The sequence below is a fragment of the Neolamprologus brichardi genome, chromosome 16, assembly GCF_056152115.1.
Source record: "Neolamprologus brichardi isolate AB-2024 chromosome 16, ASM5615211v1, whole genome shotgun sequence".
NCBI classification, from domain to species: domain Eukaryota; kingdom Metazoa; phylum Chordata; class Actinopteri; order Cichliformes; family Cichlidae; genus Neolamprologus; species Neolamprologus brichardi.
Genome location: NC_142119.1, coordinates 25,047,328 through 25,060,638, shown reverse-complemented (window position 1 = coordinate 25,060,638; position 13,311 = coordinate 25,047,328). Strand labels below are relative to the sequence as shown.

Here is a 13,311-nt window from a genome sequence, read left to right as displayed (position 1 = left end):
TGGTTGTGATATATCATCGCAGTTTATAATACAGTATCAAACTTGCACACTATTCGCGTAAATACGTGGCTTAGCAAAAACAAAAAACAAACAAAAATAATATTTTTAAGCGCAAATATGAAAAGCATAAGAACGTTTAACAGGTATAGGAACATGTAAAAAGAATACTGAAGTTTTTGGATAAATTTGTAGTCTTACGTTATTTTTATTTCAGGCTTGGGAATCTTCCTGTGTTTGAAAAACAAATGCACATCGATCAGTTTGCTTAAACTTTTAAATAAGATGGTAATGTCTTGTGATTTTAAAGTGCACTCTGGCTAAGTTTGATCAATTTAATAATTAATTAATTAAAACATTGTGCACTGATAAATTAAGTTTCTTAATTTTAATTTTCTAAATACCCAAATATGTACTAGAGAAAATTATTCCAAAGCATTAACACGTATACATAATGAAAAAGACCAAATTTCTTGTTGTTCTGCTGCAGGGATCAAGCACAGAGGAGCTTGCGCGAACATGAGTCTTTTTTGGCCCTTGGTGGGCTCCGTAGCACGCAGTTCCACAACGTGCGAGCAGTGAAGTGAGGACTGTTGGATTGAACAGCTTAAAGTACTTCTAGCTGCGACTCATTATGTAAGTGCAACTTTTTACGATTGTGAAAACAAATTTTAAGGCTTTTTATGTTACCCAGGGAGTGTTTTATAACGTTACTAAGGAACAGAGTGGATTTTCTTCCAGCAGGTTTAAACAGCGTGCTGCAGCTAGAATAATGTTAGCAGAGTAGCGGTGACTACTTTAATTTACCTACAAAAAAAGTAATTCACGCACTAACAAATCACGTAATTTATTAAAACATGTACTGATAGCGTGGATAGACAAATAAGAAGCTGCTTTTGTTGTGTTGACGCCAAGCGTGGCCCGTGTACTGAAAGAGCTAAGCTAACAGGTTAGCCGTGGAGCTAGATGAGCCCGTAGTTAATTATGATTATTTTAGGTTTAGGTTCCCTTTTGTAAGATTTAAAACTGGGCATCTATCTAAAGGCGTGTATCTAAATGTCTAGCTAAATATATAGCAACTAAATGTTATTTAATAGTGCATGTAACTGTTTAACTGCATTAAGTTATTACTTTGGTTATTATAATTAAGTCTTCAAGATGGTTCCTGTATGGCCTTGCAGATAATTTACAAAAACTCAGACAACAGCAAGGCCTCATACCAGTGACAACGTGGCCAATAGCTAATCATATGTTTTCCCTAGTTCGTTTGGCTTTTATGTTGTATTTCAGTTTTGGGTTTTATTTATTTATTTGCTTTTTGTTGTTTGTTTTTTTCGATTTCTTTATACTCTTCCTCGTGCTGTATTTCAACTTTCAGCCAGCACAACATTGATGAATGTCGGCTAGGGAGGTTCGTAAATATCATTTGGTTTGCGGATAAGCTGATCAAGCAACATCCCTAGAAAATGAGGGCGGGGCGATCGTGGCTCAAGAGTTGGGAGTTCGCCTTGTAATCGGAAGGTTGCCGGTTCGAGCCTCGGCTTGGACAGTCTCGGTCGTTGTGTCCTTGGGCAAGACACGTTGCCTACTGGCGGTGGTCAGAGGGCCCGGTGGCGCCAGTGTCCGGCAGCCTCGCCTCTGTCGGTGCGCCCCAGGGTGGCTGTGGCTACCATGTAGCTGCCATCACCAATGTGTGAATGTGTGTGTGAATAGGTGAATGACTGGGCGTGTAAAGCGCTTTGGGTTGCTTAGGGACTAGTAAAGCGCTATGTAAATACAGGCCATTTAAAATGGCCACATAGCTGCGCTGTCCTCACTACAGCAAAGGGGAATGGAACTTTCTGTGTTTACAAACATAAAATATCAACAAATATAATAATTCTAAGGGTGAAAGGGCCCCTTTTCCCATTAACATGGTTCAGGTTGCCTAAGCCTGGCAGTTTTTTGGTTTTAGTCATTTTATACCTTCTGTTTAAAACAGTTGACTCTTTGAGTACTAAAGCCTAATATTTGTTAGAACAACCTGTTGTATAAATTTAATCTTTGCCATGTTTTAGATTGTTTAGATTTTTGATTTCACAGGTTGTCATACAAGTGTTTTTCATGGTTTTTGACCTTCAGATATTTTACTTGATTCTCAAAAGAATTCATTTCTAACAAATTAAGAGGTACATCAAAAATCAAATGAAATGAAAAATAATGAAAATATTTAAGTGTCATGGCTTTGTTTCATTAGTTTAGCTTCTCTTTAAGTGTAATTCATGCAAATTATAAACAAAATTACAAAACCTAATTTAAAAGTTCTTTACGATTTGTTACAGAAAAATCATTTTTAATCCAGATTTTATTCCTTTTAATCTTTAATTATTAATTTATTAGTAAAACCAAAATCTTAATATATTTGGCCAATAAGAGTGCATCGTAAATTGTAAGTTATCCTATAGGATCTTGTGTGTGTGTGTGTCCAGTCTGTTTTAAAACTTATGACAATCAAGAATTTAGATAAGTGAATTTTATTAACTATAGATAAATATTGTGAATGACGTCACCTGCAGTACCTTCACAGCCCAACAGAGGGCTGCGACCCACATGTTGGGAATCTGCCATTAATATAAAATTTACAGTTAATACAAAAAAGCTCCCCGAAAAAAACATTTTGATTTTTTTGTTTCATATATAACATGGATAAAATCTCTTCTTATAAGATTTTTTTTTATTTAAATATTTGTTGTAAACATCGGAGAAATCTCAAGAGGACACCTTTCTTTTTGTTTTGTTTTTTTCTATGCAGAACCAAAATGGCAGAAAGTCAAGAAGAGATGTCTCCACTGGAGGGGAAAGTGGCGCGACAAATCGAGGTATTTCCAATTTAAAGTTTAAACTCATAATTTGGTATTTACCAGGTAAAATTGGTCCTGATTTGGCTGTAAATGATTCCTACTCAGTACTACTTTGGCGATCACAATCTTCCAAGAGACCGGTTTCTCAAAGAGCAGCTGCAGGTCGATGATGGCTGGGTGACTTTGGAGACAATGCTTAAATTCAACAGGTTTGTTTATTTCTCTTTAATGCGTTCCGTGTCAAATAATGACTGTATTTATTTTATTTTAGTCTCTATTTTTGGCTTTCATTTATTTACCTATGCTTTTTGTTTATTGAGATTTTAAGGGGGGGAACTCTACTCTGAAGTATATAAGTGGGGTTTAAAAGTCCAGGCGCTATCTTCAGTTTGTTCAACTTTAGATTACTATTCAGTACTACTGATGTACTTACTTGTATTTACTGATTGATGAGAAGTCTTTAACTTAAGATTTTTAGCTGATTGCATTGTGTATTTATAAATGTCATCATCTGAAGTCTCTAACTAAACTTAGGACTGAATTTTAGATGCACTTTTTAAGGTGTTGTTTGACGTTATGAGACGCTGCAATAAAATCTACTTTGTAAATTTGTTAATTAAAATTCTTTCACTGTGAAATTGTATATACCTGTGGGGTATATTTGTTGGTTGCTTATATTAGACACTTTTTTTTACAGATCAACTAAATACTATGGTTATCACAACTCGGCATTAAACACTGTGCTTACCTTCTGTGCAGTGCAGTTCTAACACTGCTTTATCTGCTGAAATATGAGCACAGAAACTGGCCATAAAACCTGTTAAAGCACAGAAATTAGCCACAGAAAATTAATAAATGAAAGCTGACACATGATGTAAAATGCTCTGACAATTTCTGCTAGAGTGTCCTATCAAGTCCCACGTTTTGTCATCCTCTAGAGGTTGTATTTTTAGATATTTTGGGTCTTGGTGTATATGTGTGTTAGGATCTTAAAATGCAGCATGCGAGTGCAGCTAATAGGAGGAGACAGTGCCTGTGGCTGTAGTGAATGTTAGTTTCAATGTGCATTCACATTGTGGTTACTGCATTGTTGAAGTGGCTTTATTCTCTTCACCACACCTGTAATGACTAAAGGAGGTGTGATTGATGGGTGACACTAATTGGCAATTAACTAGCTTAATACCAGTATATTATTTATTATATTTATTGTTGTGAAAAACAGCCTTTTATGGATTGCAATTCTATTCCACTTGGTATAAAAATACTAGCACAACATGACATACTGAAGCTGCAGTAACAACCTTCAGTCCACAAGGACAAGGGTAGGCTTTTGAGTATAGCTGTTTGGGGTGGGGGGGCGGGGCAAGAAAAGGAGCATAGTGATGACTAATCGGTGTGTTTGGACCCTTTCTATGATTCATGATGGGCAGGATGAGATGAGAGCATGCTCTCATGCTGTGCCTCAAGTTCACTTGTTAGCAGCCAGGTCACAAGTGGCCACAGCAAGGGCAAATTAACACAGCAGGAGGAATCCATTCCTGTAATCCCTTTATTAAAGTGTATATTTAGAATGTAATGTAGTGTGTGAGTCAGCAAATTACATTCTAATTGAGCTTTATTACTTGAAATGAGTGCCCACCCCACTCACATACATAACATGACCAGGCTGAGAGAATTCAAAGAGGGACTGGTGTGGTGTGGCACCAGTGTCCGGCAGCCTCGCCTCTGTGAGGGCAGCTGTGGCTACAATGTAGCTTGCCATTGCCAGTGTGTGTGAATGGGTGAATGACTGAATGTAGTGTAAAGTGCTTTGGGGTCCTTAGGGACTGAGTAAAGCGCTATACAAATGCAGGCCATTTACCATTTTTATCATTTGAGTGTTTGTTGAAAGATTTGCATTCTTTTCATAGGTTGAAGTCTTTAACCACAGACAGCAGCGTCCTCATTGCAGCTCTGGAGAAGTCAAAGACTGGTCTCTTGGAAATCAGTGAAGACAAGACAAAGATCAGGAGGTCTCCCAGCAAGCCCTTACCCGAACAGGACGATGAATACAAGGATGCACTTAAACACAAATCTGTATACATGGCAAGTTTTTTTTGTTTTGTTTTTAACTGTATGCAACTGCTTTGAGAATGCGTAAATATTTGTTTGTGCTCACAGTGGCATTCAGACAACTTTTATTTTTTTCAAACTAATGCAGCGTAATACAACAGTGCAATACATCTTTAGCCTACCCACACTCTTATAAATTGTGTAGACAAAAATCATAATTATTCTCCACCTTGATTGTATTCCTACTGTTTTCCCTACATTTTGTCAATTCCTCATCTAGAAAGGTTTCCCTCTTGAAACATCCCTGGATGAGATTCAGGAGTGGCTGAATGGCAAAGGCTCGGTAGTAAACATTCAGATGAGGAGAAACCTCCAAAGGCAGTTCAAGGTACGGGAAACAGAACTTGAGATGTATATAATTTAAAAATTTTTTTTTTTCAATTTTAGGAGACCTTCTCTTATATAATTTTTATATTTCTGTCTTTTCAGGGATCTGTGTTTATCTGTTTTGACACTGAAGAGTCAGCCAAGCAGTTCCTAGAACGCACGGATATAAAATCATTCAAAGACAACGAGATGCTTGTGTTATCAAGGTAGGCTGTGATGCTTTTTAGGCACTAGCTAGCGGCTATCAATGGTGTCAGTGATTTATTAAAGAATTCACTGATTTAAGAGGTGTGGCAGATGTGTCATATGTACTTTGATGCCTTTAAATCGGATGAAGTAGCTTGCATAACTTTTATAATTTTTTTTTTTTTTTTAAATCTTTTAAATTGAACAAAGAAACTGAACTGTTTTGTGTGTTGGGCCAATACAGACTTACAGGCCCATCATACTTGACCTTGTGAACAATGTGACAGCACATCTGCTGATGATGTTTCAGCTTGCTGTGCACTTTTCATTCGATCATGTCGGTTTTAACAAGTAAATGTTTCCCGGCATGGAGCCTGTAAAGTTTTTACCAGCATTTAAATGATATTAGTATAGAAGCCGAGAGAATCAAAGATTATACAGGTTTTTTTTGGTGAATCATACAAAACTACTCTATCCCTGAAGAAAAATACAGGTGGTATTTCTGGGATACAGAGGGTAGAAAACAGCTGTAACAAAGTTCTACAATTATACTAAACTACATACATATATCTGGATGAGATGCATTTTTTTAACTGGGGTTTTGCAAACCTTTTTTTTTCTCTGTGTGAAACAATGTAATTGATCAGCTGTTTTTTTTTTTTTGTTGTTGTTGTTTTTTTCTTTCAGGGAAGCCTACCATGCCAAGAAGGTAGAAGAGAGAAAACAGTTTAAAGCAGAGACAAAAGCAAAAGTTAAACAGTGAGTACATATTCTTTAGTATCTTTAATCATAAAACTGGATTTTACATTTTGTGAAAAATAACCTTCCTACTTCTGTCCTTTATATTCAGGGAAAAGGAACAACAGCAGAAACACGCAGAAAAAAAAGAAATGGTAAGCTCTCCAAATGTTTGTGAGCTCATTCTGCTAATGAACGCACCACTTAAAGAATAAATAGGCTTTGTAATGATGTTTTCTCATTTTACTTGCAGGATCTGCTTTTGGATGAGCAGTCAGGACGTTTACTGAAGTTTTCAGGAGAGCTTGAAGGTGTTTCAAGAGAAGACTTCCATGAATTGTTCTCTGGCATCGAACACATAAAGTGGGTTGACTTCACAAGAGGGGCCAAAGAGGTATGTTCTCCATCTGTTTCTTCATACATGTGGTATAACCTTATCTACTTACATCATTTACTTGTGTAATTCAATTCAACATGTTTTAATTGTAACCATTTGTTTTGTGTGTTTGTGTTTTTATATTTGTGCGGGTTGGGGACATCTGGTGAAATTGTGTCCTTGCAAGAGAGACGAGATGTCTGGGGTTGTTTAGACTAATGGGGTGATGAATGATAATATCCACATCTGTGGTAATTACAGGAAATTTCCAAGGATAGAAAGCAGTTTTCATTGACAGTACAGAGAGATTTTGTCTCTTGGAGAAAGGGGGTGATGTCTTCCTCAGGTTTCTAATGTTTGCATGACAATAAAGAGACTGATAAACCAGAAAACTGAAGTCAGGTTTACAGACTTTTTTCCCACAACACAACATGGTGGCATGACTCAGGACTGAAAATGAGTAGAGCTGTTTCATTTCAAAGAAATACTATTTGTTTAAATATTTTATTTTTTTCTCCTCCTGATAAGGGCACCCTTCTGTTTGACGGGAAAGCACAGGAAGCGTTAGATAAAGCCAAAAAAGAACATGGAGAGGAACTGAAAATCAACGACAACACTGTCACATGGCAGCTGCTTGAAGGAGATGAGGAGAAGGATGTAATGAAGAAGATAATAGAGTCTCAACAAGGATCATTCAGCAGGTGCAGAGGCAGAGGTGAGATGCATTTTCATGTTGTTTAACATTGTTGACTGCATTGGAATGTAATCCGTTAATGTCAATAAAGATACAGTTCCACAGTGTCGTCTATCCTTTATAGATGAACGTGTATATGATTTAGTAAGGTAGTCTTGTCTGTCGTAAAAGGTGGAAGAGGAAGAAGAGGCCGACGGGGAAGAGGTGGCAGAGATCAAGGCAGAACTCAGTACCAAGGAAAAAAGATAAAGTTTGAAAGCGATGATCACCATGAGGAGAAGGGTAAGTTCAAAATCATTTAGAGCTTTTAGTTCATTCAACTCAAAAATTTCATATCCAATTCATTTTCAGTTCCTAATGGAGTCCCCCAGGGATCTATCCTGGGCCCTCTTTTATTTGTCATCTGTTTCCTGTTTGTCATTTTTCTAACAATTAAACTCATAAATGTACGCAGATGAAGGCACAACATTGCTGCCACCCTTTCCCTCCCCTTGATAGCAGATCTCACGTGAAAAACAGAAAACAAAGTAGTGCTATATACTCACGATATACACTAAACTATAGATGTGTAAGACAATGGGTCACTATATAGAGTCAACATAAAATAATTATGAATCCATTTCGCAGGCTTACATATTCTCAATGAATTGCCAGGAAGTGTAGAATTTTCCAGCACACCCTCTGATGGTGAACTTAATCTTCTCTAGATGAATGTGGCTCACCACGTCTCTAATTCACTGGCCAAATGTTGGGGGCCAAGGATCCTTATTTTCTATAAACTTAATATCAGTTTCCGTTGTTATGTTGATGACATTCAACTCTACCGGGCTGCTAAACCTACTGCTGCCATCCCACCCACTGTCCTTTGTGTTTACCTCCAGAAAATCAAATCCTTGCAATTTTCTCAAATTAAATTGATAAAATAGAGGTTATCCTCATTGGCACCAAATCCACTCTGTCTAAATGTAACAGTTTCTCCCTTCCTTCTGGTCCAGACTCTGGGTGTCATGCTTAATAATAGGTTTTCTTTTCAAGCACACTCGCCTCCATCCATCTCTTTTACCTGACTGTACTGCCATCCTTGGTCACACCTCGGTTAGGACCCACCTACTGTAGCTCTTTTTGGTCTTTCTCTCAACTTGTTCATAAACTTCAATTGTTCCAGACTTCTGCTGCTTGCATCATCACCAGAACTCAGTCACATCACACCTGCCCTTCAAAAGCTCCATTGCCTTCTGCTAAAATATTGTACTTCAATATTCTGCTTCAAAATGTAGTCTTGGGAACATATTGTAGTCTGTGTTAAGATTATTTCTTATCTAATTTGTATTTTCTTTTTTGTTTGTTTTTTTTCCCTTTAACAGCTGTAACTATAAAGAGAGAACGGGAAGATACCGATTTTGGTCCTGCAGCAAAAGTTATCAAAACTGAAAATGGATCTTAGTTATGACTTAAAATCAATTTTTCTTTAATGAAAACGTTTATTACAAACAGTGAAAATGGAAAATACAGAGACAACTTGAGTCCATTCCAGTGAAAACTTCAAGCTTTGGAAAATCGTAGGAAGTCCACCTGGATGTCAACCTGGAGAAATATGTTCAAAGCATCATTTTGCAGCCTTTTATGTCCCCGAATAATGTGCCTCTTATATTATTTGTGTACCTATGTTTCTCTTTTGAAGATGTTTTGCATTGCATTTACCTTAAACTTGCTTTTTCATTATAATTTAATTTCACCAGGAGATTTTAGTTTATTTTGAGACCTGTGTGACATCTAGAATGTGTGTGCCGTTAGTTTTCCTACATTAACTGATTGAAAATATCTTCATTGCTAATTTGTTAAGTTTGCATATGTGGACTGCAAATAAATCATTTACCAAAAAATGGGGGAAATCTGTCCTGTGTCACATTAAGCTGGAGAACATGTACTGTCTGATGTAATCTTACCGATTTCTTTTTGTGGAACTTGTAAGATGCTGGCAGGTCATATCGCAGTTCTGTAATAAAAGTATTTAGTGAATATTTTAATAATAGAAGAAAAAAAAAGATGGGCTTTATTTTTCTTACCTGCTATGACTTCCATCTTTACTCCCCAGTCATTTGCCTTCTTTTGTATGTGCTGCAATGGGATCATAAAACACAGATCAGGCATCACAACATTCATACTGTAGATAGAGATGTGAGTTTTGGCTTCATATTTAATGGCCAAATTGATAAATTAACTGCTAAGTAAGATGTAAAAGGTCAGCTTTCAGAGACCTGAAAGACTGTCAGGGGCTGGTGAACTTACTTCTCGTGTTGACGTTTTATGAAGTGAGTAAACTGCTGTCTTTGCCATGGTTAAAGCAGCTCGGAGGAACTTCATGTCCATACCTCAAACAAAACAGAACAATAAGTAACGGGCTGTATGAAGGGTTAAAGGGATGCTCCTGTGACTACAAATGCACAGCCTGCCCAAACAGTTGTGACAAATTAGGCAGCTGGTGAGTGGACGCTCAGGTGGACAAAACTGTCGTCACTGCTTGTCTGTGGCCCAAAATGATTTAAAAGAAATAAAGAAGCATGTTTTGGGGCTAGTTGGTTCATTCTAAACCTCATGGACTGATCAGCTACTTGTGGACACACACAGCAGTGAGGTTTTAAACAGCGCTCCACAGATGGACACATGAAGTGAAGAGAGTAGTGTGCACATATAATTGCAACAGTAAAGAACTGTGTGCAAACGACAAGTTGCCCCTAATCCTTATTACCATAACATGAACACGGAATAAACTTAAATGTATTATTTCTTTGAGATATTTTGCATTTTGTTAGGCTGGGGGGCTTAAGTCTCTAGTGCTTCAGTTATAAGAGGGTTTTCAAAATTAGTAAAGAAAGAAACCGTTCAAATTTAAGGCATGCGCTCACCTTGGTTGTGTTTTGTCCCAAATGGTGGATTCATTATGACAGTGTCAAACTTTTCAGCGTACGCCTCTGGCTCCAGACGACACATGTCACACTGGATCAAATCCACGTTAGAAATCTCAAACTCCTCTGCGTTTCTTCTGAATATGTCCAGAGCGTCATCGTCAATATCGAAGCCGACGCACAAACTGTAGAAAGAAAGAAAAAAATAGATACAGAGAAGAGAATAGACTACAGTAGGCCACGGCTATGTTAAACTTATAAACAATGCTCTCACCCTGCGTCAAGCATCGCAGCTCCGATGCTGAGGACTCCACAGCCACATCCCAGGTCTGCCACGAGTTTACCCTCAATGTCATCAAATGTACTCTGGATTGTGTAGAGCATACATGCTGCGGGGGGGAAATAATGAATACAAAATATGTGCTGTTACACGCTCAACTGATCGTCACTGTTACCGTCATACCTGCAATATGAGCACTGGTTGGATACTGCTCAAGAAGGACTTTTGGCTCTTCAAATGTGTCCACCTGCTGCAGACAGCTTTCTAATTCCTTCAGTTTCATCGCTTAAAATGTGCCAACTTGGCGTGCAACAGTGGGTTAATTTAAATTTCCTTCTTTAGTTTAAATCACCTTGAGAGGTTAATTTGAGCCATGATTTCTACTGAAGCTAAGAAGTTCCACGGGATAAGCAGCTGTGCACGTCAACCAAAACAATCCGACGATAAACCGTGGTAGCGCACATGTTCCTACCCGCGAATAGCGTTTATGAAACGAATAATAATATTAGTGATTAAATTAATGATGACAATATTGTTAAACCGTTTTACAAAAAAATGTTAATTTTAGTTTAATATCCATACTTTTATAATAATCTGTCATTTCCCTTTGTTATTAAAAATTTACAATGTTTTTTTAAAAAAATAATAAATACATATTTTTTTTTGCTACATAGACACGCAGATTACTCTGTGCGGACAGTTAGTCTATGTGTTTTTTGTTATCTGCACATGTAGTATTTTTATTATTATTATTATTAGTAGTAGTAGTAGTAGTAGTATCTTCTTTTGATTATACAAAAGATAATCTGCCTCTATCTCATTCTACCTCCAGTATCCTGTTCTGTCACCCCAACCATCTGAATGTTCTCCTTTACTATATGAATCCACTCTTTGAATCCTCTCTGTGGTCTTCCTCTTTTATCCATTATCCCTTCTCTACACATGTCCAAACCATCTCTCTACTTTGCTATTCCGGTCACTGCAGTGAAAACCTCAGCTCTGAGAACTCTAGCTCGCTCTCCTTCACTTCTCTTGTGCACTGTCTATTATTTTGGATGGTTGACCCTAAGTATTTAAACCCTTCTGTCTTCAGTACCTCCAGTCCTTGGAGCTTCAGTCTTACACCTATGTCCCTCTCATTCACACATGTGTTCTGCCTTGCTTCTACTTCTTTTATTCATCTTCTCTCTAGAGCAGGCCTCCACCTCTCGACCCTCTCTTCCACCTGCTCAATACTCTCACTATAGATCACGATGTAATCTGCAAACGTCATGGTCCATGGGGAGTCCCGTCCACTAGAAACAAGCAGGGGCAGTTCTCATTATCTCACTGTCCTCATACATGTCCTGCACCACCCTTGCAAAGTTTTCTACCACTCCTTACCTTCTCATGTCGTATCAAAATTGAACATATATTAACATAACATAACAATATATATTATATTATATTATATTATATTATATTATATTATATTATATTATATTATATTATGTTATATTATATTATATTATATTATATTATATGTACCTTACGTCTTATTGCTTAAAGCTAATTTATGTGATAGATATTTTTTACACACTTAGATTTTTGTTAGTTCTTGCGATTTTTTTGTTTTCCCTCTCTCCTATTAGATGTGTCTACAAAAAATAAAAATAATGCTGATAAAGATTCAAAAACTCAACCCCCACAAAAAATAAACAAAAAGAAATCCCTAACAACCCAATATAACAGCTTCAAATTGTTAAATAATAACGGACTCCGTAACACCAAATTCCAATACTAGGTTTAAGTAGGTCAAATACTGTGTAGATTTGTTTCCAGTACATGAAGTACAACGAGCGGAAATTACTTCAGGAAATTCTCTAGCCAACAACGACGTAATCAGTCGTATCGCGAGAAAACCCGAGAACATGGAAACAAGACAACAAAAATAAATTTGTGGACAACAAGCCAGAGTGCATGATGGCGGCGTCGCTGCTGCGCCGGGACAAGAAAGCCACTGCCGCCCACTTGAAGGCAGACTTAAACCGGACTGACAATAGCTCCGGAGTCCGGCAACTACAGGAGCTTCTTGACGCTGTACTGAATCCCGAAAAACCAGCGGCGGACGCAGAAGCTCTTGACTGGTGTAAATGTCTGATTGCAGGAGGCGAAGGTTTCGATGAGTTCTGCAAAACGGTGCGCTCCTATGACAACGCGACTCTGTGCGGCTTGGTTTGGACGGCTAATTTCGTGGCATATCGATGCCGGACCTGTGGCATCTCTCCGTGCATGTCGTTGTGTGCTGAGTGCTTCAATAACGGAGACCACACGGGCCATGATTTCAACATGTTCCGGAGCCAGGCTGGTGGGGCCTGTGACTGTGGAGACAGTAATGTCATGCGAGAGAGTGGGTAAGTCCGAGCTAGCTAACCCGGCTATGCTAACCGGCGCAGCCAGTGACATTTTCTCATGTTTGTTGTCAATGACAGTTTCCATATAAATTTATGAGATGCTGTTGCAGGCGAACAACATTTTTCAATCCAGCGATACTCCTGTCATTTATAAATACAACCCACGGGCTAAGGGTTACCTAAGCTCGCTAAACTCCAACGATCATACTGGGAGGTGTAGCTACAGGTTTCCGTGTACCTCTGTCTGTGGCTGTTTAGATATGGTGTGGTCTCCTTTCTGCTGTCAAAGTGTGAATGATCGTTAAGTAAGTGACATCATTTTATCTTAATGTTTAAACAGCGACTGTCTCTGTTACTTTCTGACTCAACATCATATCTCTGTTCTTGATTACAGTTTCCTCCTACTCATAAAACTTAATTTCCACTCGCGGTTTAGATAAAATAATGTAGTAAACTATTAGC

General features: G+C 37.9%; 3 protein-coding genes across 4 annotated transcripts in view; 2 read left to right on the top strand and 1 right to left on the bottom strand.

Annotated features, from left to right (window-relative positions):
- Window positions 1-535: 535 nt before the first annotated feature.
- On the top strand, window positions 536-9,282 carry ssb (small RNA binding exonuclease protection factor La). Its single transcript, XM_006788490.3, has 12 exons — window positions 536-633; window positions 2,789-2,855; window positions 2,943-3,046; window positions 4,748-4,922; window positions 5,170-5,277; window positions 5,379-5,482; window positions 6,150-6,221; window positions 6,313-6,355; window positions 6,454-6,594; window positions 7,105-7,291; window positions 7,442-7,552; window positions 8,635-9,282. Exons 2-12 carry the CDS (start codon window positions 2,796-2,798, stop codon window positions 8,712-8,714), a joined length of 1,185 nt encoding a protein of 394 aa, XP_006788553.1. The 5' UTR covers window positions 536-633; window positions 2,789-2,795; the 3' UTR covers window positions 8,715-9,282.
- mettl5 (methyltransferase 5, N6-adenosine) lies at window positions 8,748-10,882 on the bottom strand. Its single transcript, XM_006788491.3, has 7 exons — window positions 10,640-10,882; window positions 10,451-10,565; window positions 10,177-10,361; window positions 9,560-9,642; window positions 9,337-9,388; window positions 9,217-9,266; window positions 8,748-8,854 (listed from the first exon to the last, which is right to left on the bottom strand). The coding sequence occupies exons 1-7, from the start codon at window positions 10,737-10,739 to the stop codon at window positions 8,813-8,815; spliced, it is 627 nt and encodes a 208-aa protein (XP_006788554.1). The 5' UTR covers window positions 10,740-10,882; the 3' UTR covers window positions 8,748-8,812.
- A 1,483-nt stretch (window positions 10,883-12,365) lies between these two features.
- ubr3 (ubiquitin protein ligase E3 component n-recognin 3) overlaps window positions 12,366-13,311 on the top strand; it is a 38,981-nt gene continuing 38,035 nt past the window's right edge. For both annotated transcript variants that reach the window (XM_087830184.1, XM_087830183.1), the window contains exon 1: window positions 12,366-12,849. In XM_087830184.1, coding sequence (XP_087686310.1) covers window positions 12,416-12,849 — 434 coding nt within the window. In that variant the 5' untranslated portion in view covers window positions 12,366-12,415. The remainder of the gene's footprint in view (window positions 12,850-13,311) is intronic.

Excerpts from the sequence above, each read along its gene's own strand:
- mettl5 (XM_006788491.3), bottom strand. The coding sequence starts at position 10,739 with ATGAAACTGAAGGAATTAGAAAGCTGTCTGCAGCAGGTGGACACATTT. Across the intron at positions 9,389-9,559 it reads ATAAAACGTCAACACGAGAA|CACATACAAAAGAAGGCAAA; the intron begins GTAAGTTCACCA and ends ATCCCATTGCAG. Across the intron at positions 9,267-9,336 it reads AAAGATGGAAGTCATAGCAG|AACTGCGATATGACCTGCCA; the intron begins GTAAGAAAAATA and ends CTTTTATTACAG.
- ssb (XM_006788490.3), top strand. The coding sequence starts at position 2,796 with ATGGCAGAAAGTCAAGAAGAGATGTCTCCACTGGAGGGGAAAGTGGCG. Across the intron at positions 6,356-6,453 it reads ACGCAGAAAAAAAAGAAATG|GATCTGCTTTTGGATGAGCA; the intron begins GTAAGCTCTCCA and ends TTTTACTTGCAG. Across the intron at positions 7,292-7,441 it reads CAGCAGGTGCAGAGGCAGAG|GTGGAAGAGGAAGAAGAGGC; the intron begins GTGAGATGCATT and ends CTGTCGTAAAAG.